We start from the raw sequence: 19,145 nt of genomic DNA, 5'->3' as shown, positions 1-19,145 counted from the left end.
GTACCAGGTACATGTCTATATATATTGGTACAAACCAATTTAGACTAGGTATTACAAATCGACTTGGACTAGGAAAGTTGTGATCCAAGGAATAGTCTATCAGTCACCCACAACCGCAGCTTCTTGTCGCACCTCGCTGCTTCATTGCAGCACAACGGCACTGCGTAAAGGGCGTTGATGGCCGCACCATCACAAACGTCGCTTGCAGCACCGGCGGTGCTGCGACAATGGGGAATTGCAGCAGAGGTGGTCCTCATCGTCACGCGGTTCCCTCCGGCTTGCAATCATGCCGTGGTTGCTGAAGCAGTGACGATGTTGCATGCCGGAGTGACACATAGTGCAGTTTTTTAAGTATATTTTAATTTTTTTTTGAAAGAGTGACCCATAGTGCATTTTACTCTTCAATCAATAAAAAATATAAAAAAAACTCTCTAATCAATTAAAAAAAAGGCTTGAACCTGCAACATGCTTTTATTCCTCCCTTGAAGCTCAACCGATCAAATTCAGACACTACACAAAACACAAAAGCGACTGTGTTGCCTGACAAACGACCGAGCTCGGGTACCACTAGCTACTACTCTAGAAGGAGAACTTGAACACCATGTCATGCCTGTACACCTTCCCCGGCCGGACGATCTGCGACGGGAAGCTCGGGCGGTTCACGGCGTCGGGGAACCCCTGTGTCTCCAGGCAGAGCGCGCCGTAGTGGCCGTAGACCTTGCCACCCTTCCCCCTCACCCCGCTGAGCCCGTTGGCCGTGTAGAACTGCAGCCCGGGCTGGTCCGCCCACAGCTCCATCACCCTGCCGGACGCGCCGTCTCGGACGACCGCCACCGGGCGCAGGCCTCCGCCGTCCACAACATAGTTGATGTCGTACCCATTGACGCCGCGGCTGAGTAGGCCGCCGATGCGCGAGCCCACGGCGGCCGGCGTGCGAAAGTCGTACGGCGTGCCGGCCACGGGCGCCAGGCGGCCCGTCGGGATGAGCGCGGCGTCCACGGGCGTGTATCGGGACGCGAAGAGGCGGACCTCCTCGCCGAGGACGCTGCCGCTACCGTGGCCGCCGAGGTTCCAGTAGGCATGGTGCGCCAGGTTCACCGGGGTGGCCTTGCCCCATGCCGTCGCGTTCATGCGCACGCTCAACACGTGCGGGCTCGAGAGTTGGTACGTCACGTGCACGTCCACGTCGCCTGGAAACCCTGTTCAAGTTCAGCTACTTCATTAAAATCGGTTATGTTTTGAAATAAAATGAGAAGCGAAGAGCTCCTCAATTTGATGAAAAAGAAAATTGCACAAAAGGTGTGGCTATGTAACTGAGGTTTAACCAAGTCTCAATAAAGTGACAAATATATGTAAAAAAAAGAAAAAACTGAAAGAAAAAAATTGCACGGATCGCAGCATAAGATCTCATGGATATAGCATCAACCGAGACTTAATGAAGTCTCGGTCGACTGAGATTTAGCAAAACTGTTGCACAAATACACAACTACAGGGAGTGAGGTAACACCAAACCCCAACTCTAGGGGATTTTAACAGAAAATCAAAACTCCAGGACTAATCAGTAAAAACACGAATTAATCAGTTCTATCTTACCAAAACTGTCCGAATTTCAAATGGTTGGGCTAAATTGGCTGAAAAGTTCCCATGTTGACCATTTAACATGTTTTTCAGATGATTTTTTTAAACTTTGGATTCTTTAACAAAATTTGACCGATTCTTACAAAAGAATTGTCCAAATTTTAAATGGTTGGCCTAAATTGGCTGAGCATCTTCCAGATTGATCATTTAAGACTGAACCCACGTGTCATAATTCTCCTTAACTGACTAACGATAACAGAATTGCGTTTTTCTGTACCCGGTTAGACCCGGAGTTGTGGTTTTCTGTTAAAATCCTCTGGAGTTGCGGTCCTGTGTTATCTCAGCCCCAAAACTTGTGTATTTATGCAATTTCCTCTCGATGAAAATATCAGAAAATTGTAAGGGCTCCAAATTATTCCTTGCCTTGCTCTCCGTCGAAGCTATGGTAGTAGAAAGTGATGAAGGGGGAGCCGCTGCCGGCGACGTGCTGCTCTACCGTCCATATGACCTTGTTGAATCCCCGGTAACCACCTAGAGAACCATAGCAGAAAGATGATCGGTCGCAGCTCTTAGGAACCAGGAGAGAAAAAATTCTCTTGGACCTACCGTGCAGCGTGTTATTGCCATCATTAGGAACCAGGCGGTAGGCCTTCCCGTCCAGCGTGAACCGGGCGTTGGCGATCCTGTTGGCGACGCGGCCGATCAACCCTCCGAAGTAGGCGGTGCCATTCTGCACATGCACAGTACGCACAATCGAGATGCAAAAGCAGAAACAAACTTTGTCGGCGGCTAAAGAAGAAGAATTAAACCAAGTTGTGTTAAGAAAAGAAACAAGAGGCGTTTATGCATGATCTTACCATGTATTCAGCGACCGTATCGTAGCCCAGGATCACAATCCCCCAAGTTTCCTACGGTGCAAGGGAAGAAGAGTGAGATCCCAGATCACTTGCAGAAGCAACGGATGAGAACCACGACCTTTTGGAAGGAAGGAAGAAGCGTGTCATTCGTATATATCATTACCTCTCGAGTCGGGGAGAATCACGGACATGAGGGTGGCGCCCCAGTTGGTGACCTTGATGGAGAAATCCCCCTTGTTGAGCTCGTACACACTGACGGTCTTCCTCTCCGCTGCCGCATCGGCGCGGCCGGACAGGCCGAGCGCCAGAAACCACGAGGCGAGGACGGCGACGAACAGGGCTCTCGCCATTTTCATTGCAAGGTGTATCTATTTTCCACAGAGTGTCTGTCACCTTAGCAGCCAAGAAGAGCTGGAAGAAGGGGCCACTACTGCTTGATGGTTATAGTACATGCGTGCGTGAAGGCAGGCAGATATAAAGTGGCCACATCATTGATCCTTGGTATGCGTGACCGCCGAGTGTTCTTCTGTCAGAGGCTAGCCACTGAGCTCCTCGTGACGCGCAAATTAGCCCTACGCTAGCTTCTTCTTCTCCGTCGCCTAGCCGTGCTGTGCAGCCATACTTTGATTGGAACCAACGGACGAAGCTGGTCTGGATTGTACTAGCTCATGTCTCTCATTTTGCCACATTGGCACCGGCTGGCAACGGTGCGCGCCCATGCGGCATTCACAGACGGAACAGACAAAGGATGTGAACGACGACCAAATACGTGAGGCCATCAGGCAAAGCATGTGACCGTCGGTAGCAATGCACGCACAAGCTGCACCAACAAACCTGCTGCCTCAGTCCAAGCTGCATACCCACACGTTTTTGTTGGATGCAGGCGGCTACCTGCTGCCTCAGCGAAGACAAACCTCCACAGCAAACTCTCAAGCAAATGGTTTTCTTTTTCTTTTGAAACCTGAAGGATACCAAGCCAATACTCCGGAATCTCCTTTTCCATCCCCAAGGGCGCCAAAGGAACTCTTCTATGGAACTCCTAACCTTCAAATTCATCCACAAGTCCTGTGCTCCAAACGACCCCTGAGGTTCACCCTACTCGGAGGTCCTTCCAGTCAGCGACAATCCGTCAATCCCTTAACACCGAGAGAAGAGGCAGCCTCGTGCAAATGTGATCATTTGTCTCGGAATCCATGTCGCAAAGCTTGCAAGCTTGATCATGGGGCCAACCTCGCGCTGCCAGGCCGTCTGCCATCAAAGCCCTCTTATATATGGAGGATGAGCCAAGTAAAAACTTTCTAGTTAGGCTCCGTCTTCGCTTGCCAGATATTGTTAGCCACGAAAACATGTTGGGGCACTGTCAATGAGGACTTCTATCGCCTTTGCTCAAAGTTTTGCACTAGTGAACTAAATCTCGAGAGCACCAGTTAATACGGGCTACTTTGATACAAAAACAAAATGCCTCACCTGAGACAGCTAATGATTACCGGCCCATCACCTGCCTAAAATTGATCACATAACTTCTGGTTAGCAGGTTATCTTGAGAATTATTCACCAGAATCGATTTGGTTTACTCTGACGCCGTACTAACCACGACTGTCTAGCTTGGGGCTTCAAAGACATCCATCACTGTCAAGCTTCTCAACCCGCCATTGTTGATCCAGAGAATCCAAATACAACAGTCTAACCAGAGTAAGGAACAGAAAAAAAAATGGTTTATGGATAAAGCTCAATCCAAACAAGAATTAAAAAAAACACTAGAGGTGCATGAGTTAGAATCATAAGCTACAAATTTGAAGGGTACTAACCTGGTATTAACTACAAACATACCGACTTAGTTAACTAAGTTCTCTACTAGGTTTGTAAAGCTGCACATTGTTTGATATCATCAATCGAAGACCATGCAAGTTTCATACTTGAAAGGAAACTAAGCCTTCTTTATACCCATTGTATATGTTGTAACACACATTGAAAAGCCAAACCAGAAGGAGATAACAGATAAATCTTCCAAATGTATAAAAACAGGGAAACTCAATATTTAAGATTGGTGGATAGAAAGTTGCATATTGAAGATATAGTTACAGGAAAATAAACATTTCAAACATAGATAATATATTTGTCTCACATTTGTCCCCATACGAGAAGCTAAAAGAGTGACATCAACAATTATTACATGAAAGCAAATAGGGCAGTTACAAATTCTTCATGGCTACGCAAGACTAATCCAACACACATCTTCAAGAATTGGGATATACCCGACAACTGATGTTTACTAAGACACTAGAGCCATGCCAAGTATTGCAAGCCTTTAGTGACCATCTGATGTCCATTCCGCAAAAGACGGAGTGTAAGGTAGACCTTCCAAGAAATCTCCAGTGGCACAGATAGCATGCACTTCCTGATTATCCATATCATATGACAATGCCTTCTTATTGTCAGTAAGGAAAATCAAATCACATTCTGGATGAATTGCAAACATCGAGTAGTACTCATCGTTTTTGCAACAATCCCTTCCAAACAGTTCAAAGCAGTTAATGGTACACTTTAGGGTCCACTGTCCACTATCATAATTCTCAAGAACCCAAATAGAGAGTTGGCAACCATCTTGATTCTGTTCCCAAACATGCAGGCGTCCCTGTGACTGCCCAATGGAAGCACCGCCATAGTTGTTTGGCATGCCAGGTGGCATTTCAATTTCCCCCCAAGCATTCCTTTTCATGTCCACTGTGACTATTGACGAAGATCAAGTAGGGAAATGCATAATGCCATTTAGGAAGGTGCTTTCTGAATCACTAACCCAATATGCACTGCTATCATTGTGCTGACTCTGCATGGAAGTTCACCCTCCAGTTTCCGATGAGTAGATCATGGCCGCGGACAGGCCATATTCATAATATGTGTCCAGGGGCACAAACACCACAAAGCGGGACGGGGTGACCGGGTCAAAGCTCAAGAAGTATTTGTCTAGGCTGAAACGTGAAAGGTCGTCAGGCAATTTTATAGGAGGCAACACAGTCCACTGCTGAGTAGCAGGATTGCAGACAACATAATCAAACTCCTTAGCCTCGGGCCATTTGAAACATTGCCCGGGCTTTGGATTCGGGACGAAATTCCAACTGCGTTGCCTAGGATAGCACGATTTCCAACATTTGCAAAGGAGAAGGCTGGTGCTGCATTGTTGGATACTGAAAAATTTGTAGCTGCCGCGTAAGAAACGGAGATTGGAGTCGAAGATGGGAGGATCTTTCCCGGACAAATTGTGGAAACGCCACCCGAGATTGAAGTGGAAGAAGCCAGACAAGGTCTGCGGCGACCTCTTGCGGACGTCGGGGGCAGAGCAGAGGGCGAACCATTGTTTGGACACGCACTTGAAGTGGAAGAGCGAGATGTAGGGCACCCGCGACAGGATCTCGATGAGAACGTCCTCCGGGAAGCTCGCCGGGGTCTCCTCCTCGCCCTGCTGCCCATCCTCCCGCCTGATCTTCTTGTTCTAATAAAGATGTGGTAAAGACATTTCATTTAGGTCACGGATCGATTTCACGGATCAAAGAATACAAGAGGCGAGGAACGAACCTCAGAGGCGACGGGGGTGACGGCCAGGCCAGGCAGCAACGGCGTCAGCGGCGACGGCGAACGGGATGGGGGCCCCTCGTCGCGGCACCCGTGGCCAGTCGCCGGTGGGAGGTCCTGCTCCCCGAATCTTTGTTCGCCCGTTGCTCCTCCTCCTCCCCCTGGAGGCATTGCGGGTCGGCTCGTCGAGCGTGGTTGCCGGCAGGTCGTCTGGTGGAGCGAGGGTTTGGCAAGGGGAATGGAGCAAAGGAGCGGCGGCGGCGTTGGACTTGTGTCCTCACTGCTTGTTTTTTTTTCTGGGCTCGATTGTGAGAAGAAAGAGTCGTGGACTTGCTTTGGTCGGCCCAATTGAGCCCGTCATATGGAGACTCTTATTTGGGCAGATGCTTACAAATCCCTAAAAAAGAAGAGGTAAAAAAAAGATGCTATTTACGAATATCATGTTATGTTGTTGGCAAACTCGGATGATCAAAACAGAGTCATGAAAGCCACAAACTCTTCAATTCTTGAGCCGCCTTTGAGCGTAATATATTCCGATCACGACGTCCCCTTGATACCAAACTAAAATTTTAATCTCTCTGAGGTCCTACAAGTGAAAGGAGTCAATCAATGACGTGGCGTAATTGTACATGATACTAGCTAATTGTCCGTGCATTGCAACGGGGCATGCACATTCTACTAGTTCAACGTCAGTCGTGTCCGACATAAATATTACACCCATCATATTCTAGATTTTGATAAGATTTGATTTGAGCATGAGTAGGAAATACAAAAATAATAATTTTGTTGAGGTTTTGGAAAGATTTGATTTAATTTGGGTATGAGTAAGGGAAGACAAGATTTATTATTTATTTAGTTGAGGTTTTGGTATATTTAATTTGATTCGATTGGGTTAACGTAGGGTGTCGGAATGAGGGGTCAAGGTATACCTGGCCATCCGTCGGGCCGATCCGGCCTACTAAAGCCCGACGCAGAAACCCTAGGCCCGAGCCTGGCCCAAGAAGGCCGTCGGGCCTAAAAATCAGGCCCAAGCCCAGTCCATCATGCAAAGAGCCTATCGGGCCTTGGGTCAGGCGTCTTTGTTAAACTGCAAATACGTTGGGCCTGAGCCCGGCCCAGCTTGACCATCAGGCTCAAAATCTAGGCCCAGGCCCAACCCATGGAGGTCGGATCAGGCCGGGACAGGTCGGGTCGTCCAAGCCGGGCTGCCCATGGCCAAGTGTAGGTAACGGAAGGGGGAGTTGGACGTACGAATGCATCCTTAACTCCGCTTTAATAATAGAGATTGTAGATGGTGACGGTGATGATAGATGGAGGAGGGCAATTCACACCATGAAAAAGAAGAGGGACGAAATCTACACTTATGGGGACCGATATGGCTACAATAGTAAGTCAAGTCATGTTGCCCCATGCCATGCGATATTAGAACTAGTGTCGACCCATTTGACTGTTATGAGGGATCAATTTACGTGGTATTGGGTCACGCAAGTGAGAGGCCAAATTCGCCTGAATCGGAGAGCTGAGGGTGATCGGTTGTGTGTCAGGAAAATAGGTGGACCGCATACGTTGGTAGATCATGGTTATAGGATTCTCAGATTATGTGCTATTGGAACTCTGCTTGATAGCTCTGCCCTTCTGATAATCATGAACTAGAAGCTGTCTTTTCTTTCAGCTCCAGTAGTAGTTTGATTCTCTCATCTGGATCATGTACTTCATGAAACCACTAACCATATGCAAAATCTTCCCAGCTCGTAATTGCTCAGGTGCACTATATACATGCACTGCTAGTGCCAGACTCAATTGGTAGCATCAGTATCCAGTAGCTGGCAATTTTCCTGATATAGACTATAGAGACATAGCGATGACTATTTTGCAAAATAAGAGAAGGATTATTTTGCAAAATGAGAACTCATCGACAATTTTAGATACACATCTCCCAGCACCATTTCATTAGGAGAACCGGCACATGAAAGATCAAAGCAACAACATACACGTTCTTCCAGTGAAGGGAATATCCTCCATTATTTACAGGTACAGCTGCACACATATGCTATTGTCTCAGATCATTTAGTCGCAGCAGCTCAATTTGAATCATATGCGCAACACCTCAACTCTGACTGATCTCAAGAGATATTAGTCTCCCAGTATCTCCTAAAATTCAGATGTATATATAGCCCACCCACGCTTTTGTTCTTAAACTTCATTGGCGGGTAGAAGGTTTCCAGCCCCCATTCAGGAGGATGGAGCTTCATAGCCAGGCAATGCAAAGAAGTTCAGAACTTCAGATGCAACATAATTCCAGTAGTAGACTAGCAGTAAGCACTGAAGTGTCTGGCGGTCTGCAGCGAGGACTGGGCATACGCCAGAAATGGGAGGGTACAAGCCACACCACCATGGATACAGCTCAATCGTACACTTCATTTAACTACTAGCATATGACAGTAGGCTTGTACAACTGCAGACTGTCTGGTACCATCAATGGAAGACTATGCAAATTTCATAAAGGAAACTAAGCTTTCTTCATACCCTCTGTAAGTCTGTACATGTTGTTACTTAGTACTTACATGGAAAAGCCAATCCAGATGGAATTGCATAAAAACAAGGAAAGATCAATTTTTAGCATTGGTGGATAGCAAATTCTATACTAAAGATATGCTTCCAGGAAATTAGACATCCCAAACACAGAATATACTATGTCATATTTGCTCCATGCGAGGAGAAAAAAGAGTGACATCGATAATTATTACATCAAAACAAATAGATTAAGTGACTAGGTTCATTCTTATAACTAAACATTCTAATCGGAGGGTCAGTAACAAATTCTTCATGGCTAACCAACATTGCTCAAAGAACCAGAAGAACATGCACCAATAAGTGCATTCAGGACTTGTCCAACACACATCTTCAATTAGAATATTTGGCATATACCCAACAATTGGTGTTTAACAAGAGACTGGAGCCATGCTAAATGTGTAAACCTTTACTAACCATCTGTTGTCCATTCCGCAAAACAGGGAGTGTAGGGTAGACCTTCCGAAAATTCTACAGAAGTGCATATAACATGCACTTTCTGATTATCCATGTTGTATGATAGTACCTTCTCCGTACCATCAGTCAGGAAAATCAAATTACATTCTGGATGAATTGCAAACATTGAGTAGGACTTACCGTTTTCGAGGCGATCCCTTCCAAACAGTTCAAAACAATTAACTACCCACTTCAGGGTCCACTGACCACTATCATAATTCTCAAGAACCCAAATAGAGAGCTGACCATCATATCGATTCTTTATATGCCAAGCATACAAGTGTCCCTTAGACGGCCCAATGAAAGCACGGACATAGTTGTTTATCATGCCAGGTGGCATTTTAATTTTCCTCCAAGCATTCCTTTTCATGTCCAGTGTGACTATCGACTCATAAGCAGGGAAATGCAGAGTGCCATTCAACAAGGTGCTTTGCCTGCTTCCAAAATTACTAACCGAATCTACACCAACATCATCACGCTGACTCTGCATGGAAGTCCATCCTCCAGTGTCCGATGAGTAGATCATTTCCATGGACATGCCGTAATTAGTGTTCAGGTGCGCAAACACAACGAAGCGGGACAGGGTGGCCGGGTCAAAACCCAAAATGTACTTGCCTGGGTGGGAACATGAAAGGTGGCCGGGCAGTTCTATAGGAGGCAACACAGTCCACTCCCGAGTAGCAGGATTGCAGACAACATAATCGAATTCCGCAACCTCGGGCCATCGGATAAACATCCATGGATCTAGATCTAGGCGATAACTCCAACCGCAGTCCTTAGGAGGGCGTGATTTCCAGCATCGGCAGAGGAGAAGGCTGGTGCTGCATTGTGTGACAGAGAAATGTTTATATGTGCTGCCCAAGAAAGGGAGATCGTCGAGGTCGACCATAGGAGCACCTTTCCCAGACAAATTCTGGAAACGCCAACCAGGGCGCAATGTCTTCCAACCGTGATCGAAGTAGAAGAAGCCGGACAAGGTCTGCGGCGACCTCTTGCGGATGTCGGAATCGGAGCAGAGGGCGAGCCACTCTTTGGACACGCACTTGAAGCGGCACAGCGACCTGTAGGGTACCCGTGACAGGATGTCGATGAGAATGTCCTCCGGGAAGCTCGCCGCGGGCTGCTCCTCCTCCTCCCCCTGCCCATGCTTTTGTTTCTTCTTCTGCAAATTTGTGTTGAATGATGTTATGTTTCGTTGCTAACTTGGGTTGGTTAGGCTTCCATAGTATGCTAGGGTTGGGGTTATGTGTGTTTGATGTTGGTGTTAGGGTTATGTGTGTTTGATGTTGGTGTTAGGGTTATGCTATGGTTATGGTTGTTATGTGGGGGTTAGGGTTATTAATTCATATATATGTTAGGGCATATGTGTGCAAATATTTTTCTTAAGTATTTACTTGATATATGTGTGTTTTTGATTATTGTAGGGATGGGGAGAACATGTGTTTATGTTCATCATGTGGATAAAGAGGCCTTTTTGAAAGGCAATGTTGAGACGGACCCGGATGAGCTTGACATGGTGTTTGAGAGTAGTCCTAGCTATGCGGAGCTTTTGGAACAAGTGAGGAAAGATTTGAATTGGATGGACCCAAGTGACGTTGTTGAGTTCGAGGGAAGGCATAATGTTGGTTTTGGAATGCACATCCGTTGGAAGACAATGCGTGTGAACTCCGAGCAACATTGGGTTGCATACAAGGAGACGGTTGCCGAATCTCTAGACAAGGCTCTTGAGTTATTTGCCTCCAAGAAGGTTGAGTCTACTTTGAATTTAGACTTGAACCGGAACCCCTCCCCGTTGGTTGCTAGCACTCCCCCACCCATGAACCAAGATCAAATGAGTGAACCTCAATTCACGCAACAAGATTGGCCAACATTGAGCCCGACTCCAAATAACCAAAATGAAGGTTTTGAAGAGGAGAATGATGAGTACGAGGAGGATGACAACGAAGTTGACCTCCATGACAACAATGTGGGTGATCTCGACCAATATCATGTGCAAGAGACAATGGACCAATCCATCCCTTTTCCCCGTGCATATGCATCGGACTCGGATGACGATGGTCCCGATGAAGAAGTTGATGAGGAGGGGTTCACGCCGAAGGAGGCCGAAGCATTCAAGAAGGTATTCGGGCGGGATCACAAGACACCATTGTTCAAGGATCTTAGTCTCGCGGATGAAGCCGTTGTGGATGGTGGCAAATGCATATCTCTTGGAGCTAGGCCAAGTTCTCACCGTGATTTGGAAGACGGCAAGAACGGGATATATCCCGGTTGTGAGTTTCAATCCTTCTTAGAATTGAAGATGTGGCTCGACAACTACTCGGTTACACATTATCGTCCACATAAAGTGGCCAACTCAGACGTGAATGTGCGTTACACGGTCAAATGTGAAGTGCCAACATGTCCATGGATTGTGCGTGCAAGGGCATGGAAAGGAGGTCCCACTTGGCGCATAGTGAGTTGTCTACCAACTCACATGTGTCGGCACAAGAATGCGGATGGCAAGCTTGTGTACCAACAACACAGACAACTCACGTCCGAGTTCATTGCTTACAGGCTGTCCAACCAAATATCCACACTTCCAATAATGAGCATCAAGAGTGTCATTGACCTTGTGAAAGCCATCTTTCATTACAAGGTGAAGTACGGCAAGGCATGGAAGGCGAAGCAAGCCGCATTCAAGATGTTGTATGGCAATTGGGAGGAAGCATACAACCGACTCCCTAGGTTGTTGTTAGCTATGGCCGCCACAAACCCAGGCATGGTTCACGTGGTTGAGCCTCATGGGCACCAAACATTGATTCATAACGGGAGGACCGTCCGAGTATTTGGCCGTGCATTTTGGGCCTTTGAGCAATGCGTGAGGGCTTTTGAGTATTGTCGGCCCGTCATCGCCATTGATGTCACGTTCTTGACCGGACAATACAAGGGCACTTTATTGGTTGCAATAGCAAGTGATGCCAATAACCGGGTGTTGCCTTTGGCTTTCGCTTTGGTTGAGGTGGAGAACAATGATAACTGGGAGTGGTTCTTGCGTCAACTAAGAACAAGGGTATTACCGGCTGAAAGGGAAATTTGTGTCATATCGGATCGCCATCCTGGAATTCTAAATGCGGTGGTGGTTGACATTCCCGGACATACAAAGTTGCATCATTGATGGTGCATGAGGCACTTTTGTGCAAACTTTTATAGGGCATGTGGTATGAAGGAGTTGGCCGATGATCTTCAGGATTGTTGTCTCGCTTTCACCAACAAGCGGTTTTCCACATTGTTCAATGCATTGCTCAGACACAAGAAACTTGACCCCGGCGGTCAGGAGTTTCTCAATAGGAACATTGCCGAAAGGAATATGTGGGCACGTGCTTTCGATGAAGATGGCCGGAGGTACGGTCAAATGACAAGCAATATGGCAGAATGCTTCAATAAGGTGCTCAAGGGTGTACGTGCATTACCCGTGACGGCAATAGTTCAATACACATTTGACAAGATGAATGAATACTTTTTAAAGGACTCAATGGAGACTGATAAGCAGATTGCTGGTGAGAACAAGGGTAAGCACAAGTACAATTTCCCACCAAAGGTTGAAGAATGGTTGGAATTTCAATCACGAAAGGCAGACTCCAAAGAAGTTGTACTATATGACGACAACGAGTGGAAGTATGAGGTGAAAGAGCCCGGAGGAACCACAAACGATGGCCGCCAACACGGAGGCCGGGCTTTCAAGGTCTCCCTAACACGGTGTGATTGCAGCTGCATGAGGCCGTCTTTGCTTCATCTCCCATGCTCGCACTTGTTAAATGCATCCCGGGTTAGGAATGTTGACGTCAATCACCCTCTTACCGTGAGGGAGTCCGAGTTCTCAATCATGACGGTAAAGAATACATGGACTCCACGGTTCCAGCCATACTTGGACCAATCACAATGGCCGGAGTATCATGGAGTTCAACTATGGCCGGACCCGGAATTGAAGGTCGTTAGACGGGGAAGACGTAAGACAAAGCGTCTTAGAGGTGACATGGACGGATGGGGCCGTGGTGGCGGTGGAGAATACGGCACCGGCCAATTCCAAGAGCCTCGTGAGCACTCCCGTTGTGGGGGCTGCAGTAATGGGGGACACAACACATGAACTTGTCCCAAACCAAGAAAGAGATCAAAGAAAAATGGGCAACGACGGTTCGAAGAATCGTTTCAAAGAGGCTTGGAGGAAGAGTGTCATCAAAAGGAGAGGATGGAGTGGAAGAAACGAGAGGAGGAGAGGGCACGCCAAGCGAAACTTGCTCGTGAGGAGGAGAGGGCAAGAAAGCTTGCAAAGGCTCGCGAGGCGCAAGAGGAGGACTCGGCACGTGACAAGAAGGGGAAATGGCCTCGCTCTACTCAGTAGGGACTTCGCTTCGGTGCACTCGTCATCAACTATCTTCTAATGAATGTGTCGTGAAGTTGTGAGGGCATGTGAGATGTTGAACTATCTTCTAGTGAATGTGATATGTACCTTGAGGAATGCTCATAGTGAACCATCATCATTGCCAGTTCCAACCGGTGTCTTCTCCAGAATAGACTGGCTCTCATCAGCTGCTTTCTTGATCTCGGTGCGCTGCGGATGAGAAAGAATGAATGTGTTAGCCATTCAAACATGTGTAATACGGTCAACGGGAAAGTAAAGAGGGGAACACTTTACCACATAGTTAATCACCGGAATAGCAGGGACTCCTTGCCCTTGCCTGACATCGCTGTTGTACTTCCCCTTTGCTAGATCCTCAAAGTTTACGAGTTCTTCAAGAATATCCTCATTATATGCCGGCGGGCATATCTCAACTCGAGTAGTTCCAATAAACCATCGTACGTAGTTATCAAAAGCAAGTGAGTTGTGCTCTCGAAGCGGGGCGCGTGCAGTGCTACGAGCTTGCTCCACACAAAGCTGGAAGCGGGTAACATACGCATAATGATGCTTGTTCCAGTCCTTTATCTTCCGCTGCCTTCTCCTGTCCAACCTGCGTGGTATAAAACCAAACATTAGCGTAATCAAAAGGAGTCCCGATGATTAGACAATACGCAGGCATGGTCTCTTACCTATGAAGTGCTTTGTCCGTGTCCACCCAATCCGGCGGGTGAGGCTGGAAAAGACCAAACTGACGATACACGCGATGCGGCAAATGAAACTCAACCACCCAATTGCATATCAGTGGGCACCACATAAGCCAGAGATCCTTATCCCGCAAGCACATCGGGTTGAGGCAGAACTCCGCGGTGTACCCCAAGCTCTCACCCGCGCCATATGGCTGCCATTCCACCTATGAAACATGGCAACAATGCAAATTTGATGACTATTTTTCAAGCAAGCATGAGAAAGGACTAAAGTAATGACCTCCTTACCTGCTCAGGCGTAATCGTGTCCAACTCGGCAATGTACTTTTGGTACATGAGATTGACATCGTTCGTCATCTCGGAAACGATATCCCACTTGTAAGCCCACGTGGGGCGCCGTAATTCGTCATGTTCATCTGCATACCAAGGATCAAACCTGACGCTCTTCGGGCGTCCAACAGGCAGACGCTCCCAGCTCCATACAGAAAGTAGAAGCAGATTACCACCAATGCCCGCACTAGGTGTGATCCTGCAACACGCATCGTCCAGCTACATATGAAAGAAAAACAATGTTAACTTGACAGCAAGCTTGCATTGCTAATGAAGAAATGAGTTGATCACAAAACAGACCAACTGCCTGTCGGTACAAGTAGGCAAGAGTCGCTGAACCCTAGCTCCATTTGCTATCAAAGACGGTCAACGCCTTCAACCACATCCATGGAGCGTTCTTGCCAGTGGAGTCAGGAAACAAAGTCCTCGACACAACGTACCACATACACACGAGCATGTGTCTGGATCACATCATTAGTGGCATCCGGAGGGCGCGTCGCAAAGTTATTTTGAATCCACGTGAAAGCAGCTCCGGCTACTTTGCTTTCCCTCTTCTTCTTCTCTTCTCCCTCCTCTACATCATCCTCAGCCTCGGTAGGAGCCATACCGATAAGAGCAATCATCTGCTCGCGCCACCCATCAGAATCGGTGCTCATACAGAGCGGCCTCCCATCGATAGCAAGACCGGTGATCAACGAGACATCCTCGAGCATCACGGTCATCTCCCCGGTCCGAAGATGGAAACTATGGGTCTCTGGTCTCCACCGATCAACAAGAGCGGACACCAGTGGAGCGTTCAGATTCGGCGTGGACCGGTTGACCAACAGAATCCACGGGAGTAGTCCTGCCTGCTTGATGTACGGTGTGTACCGCTCATCATAAGGCATGGCAGGACCAGAGACCCCGTGATACCGAATCTTCATAGGTTCAAGCTTCTGCAAAAAACAAGTAATGACAAATCTTAGGGCATGTAAATTTGAACTAAAGGCAAATTTGCAAAATATTTAGATTACTCATTATTACCTTATCCTTCTCGCGCATCATGTAGGCCCGGTGTTGCACGTCATAGACATCGTCCAGAAGCCAAACCATCCTTACAATTTCAAACAATAAACATATAAGAGTTCATCTTCATCTCAAATATCGGTATACACTAAACATATAACATGTGTTCAACTACAAGAATCTCAACATCTCCTTCTCACACAATGAATATGTCATATGTGTTCAAATAAACTAAACATCTAATATTTCAATAAACACAACATCTAATATTTGAAATAAACTCAACATCTAATATTTGAAATAAACTCAACATCTAATATATATCTAAACAAACTTCTCATATATGTCTACAAAAATCAACATCTCATAGTTATCTATAAAAATAGGCATCTCATATATATCTAAAAAAACTAAACAATCTAGGGTTTCACTAACAAGAATCATATATTGTGAACTAATAAATAACACTATGGTACTACCAATATGAATACACATCCTAAATCGAGCAAACCAAACAAATCAAGGGTTCCATCAAATCTTGGACAAATCTCTAAAATGGCAACAAATTTACGGAGCAAAAGAAAGAGAACGGAAGAGTTTACCTAGTAGGATGGATTGGGGATCGAATCCACGGATCAAATCTTGAGATCTGAGAGGGATGTGGGGGGGGGGATTAGATGGGGGGGCCGCCGCTGCTCTCTGTCCAGAGAGCGAAGAGATGAAGAACTGCCTGGTTGGGCTGGGGCAGCCACGCTTAAGTCACTGTGCAGCGCCTAAGGGCTAGGCGCTACACGTCAAAGTGTGGCGCCTAGCCCTTAGGCGCTGCACAGGTGCGTGTGGGGCCGCAACTGGACCAGGGCTGCCACGATGGCAGGAGTTGCGACGCCTAAAGGAAGGGCGCTGCACAGTAGGGTGCGGCGCCCAGCTGTCGGGCGCCACACCAAAGGGTCAGCAGAGTGAAATTTTTTCATGACCAGGTCAGTTTGTGATTTGATTTGGGTCTCAGGTCAAATATGTGATTTCTGCCTCTGTAACTATAAGATCTTGCCTAAAAAATTAATAAAAAAAATCTTTTAGATCACTACTTTATTTCTCAAAAAAGTTGATACTTTAGTGAGCTAAAAGATCTTATATCACATTACAGAGGGAGTAATTCGGAGAAGTTAAGTTCTGAGACCGGTCCTATATGTGGAACTTATCATGGAAGCTTCTTGTTAAAATAATAATCCCTTGCGATGAGTTCTTCTTGCACCTATATTTGGTCCTTTGCAACTGTGGTTCCGACCATATTGTTCTTTTTTGATCCCATTTCTCGGACGACTTAAACTACTTGTCTTTTGCAGGTCTTTTCACCTGTCCAACCTCTATCCTGTTCTACCTTCAAGTATTACCCTGTGGTACCTCGAGAATATCACGGAACTACATAACTTCTTATGAGTTCTTTATAAACTATTAATTCTCGCTGATTCCAATTTCCACGGGTTCTGAGTTGTTGGACACTCGAGAACATCGATAACTGGATCGAGTCTACACTTTCCTTTCCATTGTTTTGTTACCCTTTCTTGTAACCTAACATATCTAAGGAGTGATAATTCCCTGCTTAGGTAAACACCTCGGTGTACAAACTTTGCCAGCAAGACCTTGTTACTATTGTTGATGACATTTCGGTAGCCACCGATGGACGAGAACTTTGCCTATTGGTCCGCCTTGTCTTAACGAGCAGGAAGATGGTTCTCTTTGTCCCTCGCCCTTGGTATCAACGTTGTTGCCAACATTACTGACATGTTGTCCTTTGACCTTCCTTGCTATCATGACCGTGCAAATGTTAGTACCCTTCCTGCTTTTAACCCACATGGTGGGCCCATAATCCACAGTTCCACAGGATCGAAACCTGACTCTCTTGGACATCCCTATTTTCCAAAAATTGTTCCTCGCGCTTGGCTTCGTATGTACATCATGAGCCACCCACCTAGTGATCTATTCTGTTATCAGACGCAATACTTTCCCATTGCCCTGAACCCCTTTCACCCTCTGTTTCAGGCAACAAATGTTTGCCTACTCGGTTGAAGCTTCTTATTGCACCTTCTTACCTTGCTCTCGATGACTTTCTTAAATTTCAACTCGAGAGAGGCCTCTATGCCACATTCACTGAGATAGCCCCCAGGTACCTATCTTCTGTTGAGCTCCGTCCTTCTCGAGTCTTTCCCCCTTACTTCACCCCTTAAATCTCGGGACGAGATTTCTTGTAGTGCAGGAGAATTGTGATGTCCGGATAATTAAGCTATAGTAATTCCCTGCTAATGATGCCACGTCATCATGATTACTGTTTATAAACTTGCGTTGATTAAATCCCCTTCAAATTCAAAATTCTAAATCAAGTCAAACGGCAAAAGTTTTCAAACGTTCAAAACTAAAGTGTTCGTGATATTGTATAAATTCCCCTGACCTATGTCAAGTTGAACCAACTCGAATTGACTCACAAATAAATTCATAGGAATTCAATAAGTGGCCCAAAGGCTTCTAAATTGGCCTTTTTAATTAAAGCAAACCTTCTCAACCTTTGCCTCAAAAACTTTTTGCAACCCTAGGATATTGTATATCATTTTTGTGCAAAGTTTGAGCTTCGAAAAAAATCAATCACTATTTAATCTAAATAAGAACACTAACAATTTTATTAAAATAAAATAAAATGGATCCCCCCTCCCGCTGAACCGACCGGCCCAGCTAGCAAACTGGCTGGCCCAGTCAACCAGCCCCCCACTGGTCTCCTTCTCCCTCTGTTCCCGTGGCGCGATCGCTACACGGGTGAGGTCGACCTCGACCACCTCATCGGCCTCGCCAAGAGGATAAGGCCACAGCCCCCCTCGACCCCTCGTCGCCCAGGCCCCCTCTCGCCTCCCATATCCCCCTTGCTTCCTCTCCCTTTTCCAGCGCCGGGGAGAAGCGCCCGAAGCCGCCACCGTCTCCGAGCATCGCCATGGCCCGTCGAAGACGCGGCCACTGGCCTCGTCGCACCCCATTGCCGTGCCCATCCGCACCATGGGCCTTGTCTTCTTTGTCTGCAGAACCAGGTCGGCGCTGGGGAGCCTCAACAACACCGGCTGCGCCCGTTCCCCTCGCTGGTGCTTGCCTCAGCTACCTCATCGATCTGCCAGCTCTGGTCCTCCCCGCGCCCACACGAGCTCGCCATCGTCTACCTCGCTGTGAGCGCCCACGCCGATTCCCCCTTCCCTCTACTATTTTTCCTCTCCCTGTTGGTCGTCATCCCGTGCACGCCCGCGCGAGTCCGCGCCCGGGCCCCATCCCCGCCTTCATGCCCGAGCACCTGAGGAGCTCGCGGTCGCCGTGCCCGCTACCTTCGCCCGCGCGTCCTTACGCCCGGCGATCCCGCGCTGCTCCCAGTCCCGCACCACTCATAGCCCTGTTATCCGCGCTCGCCTCTGTGGCTCGCCGCCCTGCCCGCTTTGTCGCGCGGCCCTGCCTCCGCCGCTGCTCCGCTGTTACGCTGCAGCCGTGCCAGCCCGCGCCTGCTGATAACCCACAAGTGTAGGGGATCACAACAGTTTTCGATAAGTAAGAGTGTCGAACCCAACGAGGAGCTAAAGGTAGAATAAATATTCCCTCAAGTTCTATCAACCACCGATACAACTCTACGCACGCTTGACGTTCGCTTTACCTAGAACAAGTATGAAACTAGAA

At 47.3% G+C, this 19,145-nt stretch overlaps 2 protein-coding genes and 1 pseudogene across 2 annotated transcripts; all 3 read right to left on the bottom strand.

Moving 5' to 3' along the window:
- Positions 1 to 521: 521 nt before the first annotated feature.
- On the bottom strand, positions 522 to 2,791 carry LOC119335304 (annotated as a pseudogene).
- A 1,750-nt stretch (positions 2,792 to 4,541) lies between these two features.
- Positions 4,542 to 6,273, bottom strand: LOC119335326 (F-box protein At5g07610-like). Its single transcript, XM_037607460.1, has 2 exons — positions 6,009 to 6,273; positions 4,542 to 5,925 (listed from the first exon to the last, which is right to left on the bottom strand). The coding sequence occupies exons 1-2, from the start codon at positions 6,174 to 6,176 to the stop codon at positions 5,275 to 5,277; spliced, it is 819 nt and encodes a 272-aa protein (XP_037463357.1). The 5' UTR covers positions 6,177 to 6,273; the 3' UTR covers positions 4,542 to 5,274.
- A 2,715-nt stretch (positions 6,274 to 8,988) lies between these two features.
- On the bottom strand, positions 8,989 to 18,466 carry LOC119338660. The gene is made up of 3 exons (XM_037610937.1): positions 18,180 to 18,466; positions 13,870 to 14,017; positions 8,989 to 10,194 (listed from the first exon to the last, which is right to left on the bottom strand). The coding sequence occupies exons 1-3, from the start codon at positions 18,464 to 18,466 to the stop codon at positions 8,989 to 8,991; spliced, it is 1,641 nt and encodes a 546-aa protein (XP_037466834.1).
- Between the last annotated feature and the right edge of the window lie 679 nt (positions 18,467 to 19,145).

The sequence above is a fragment of the Triticum dicoccoides genome, chromosome 7B, assembly GCF_002162155.2.
Source record: "Triticum dicoccoides isolate Atlit2015 ecotype Zavitan chromosome 7B, WEW_v2.0, whole genome shotgun sequence".
NCBI classification, from domain to species: Eukaryota; Viridiplantae; Streptophyta; class Magnoliopsida; order Poales; family Poaceae; genus Triticum; species Triticum dicoccoides.
Note: the sequence above shows the minus strand (reverse complement) of the source record. Positions and strands in the feature narration are given on the sequence as shown.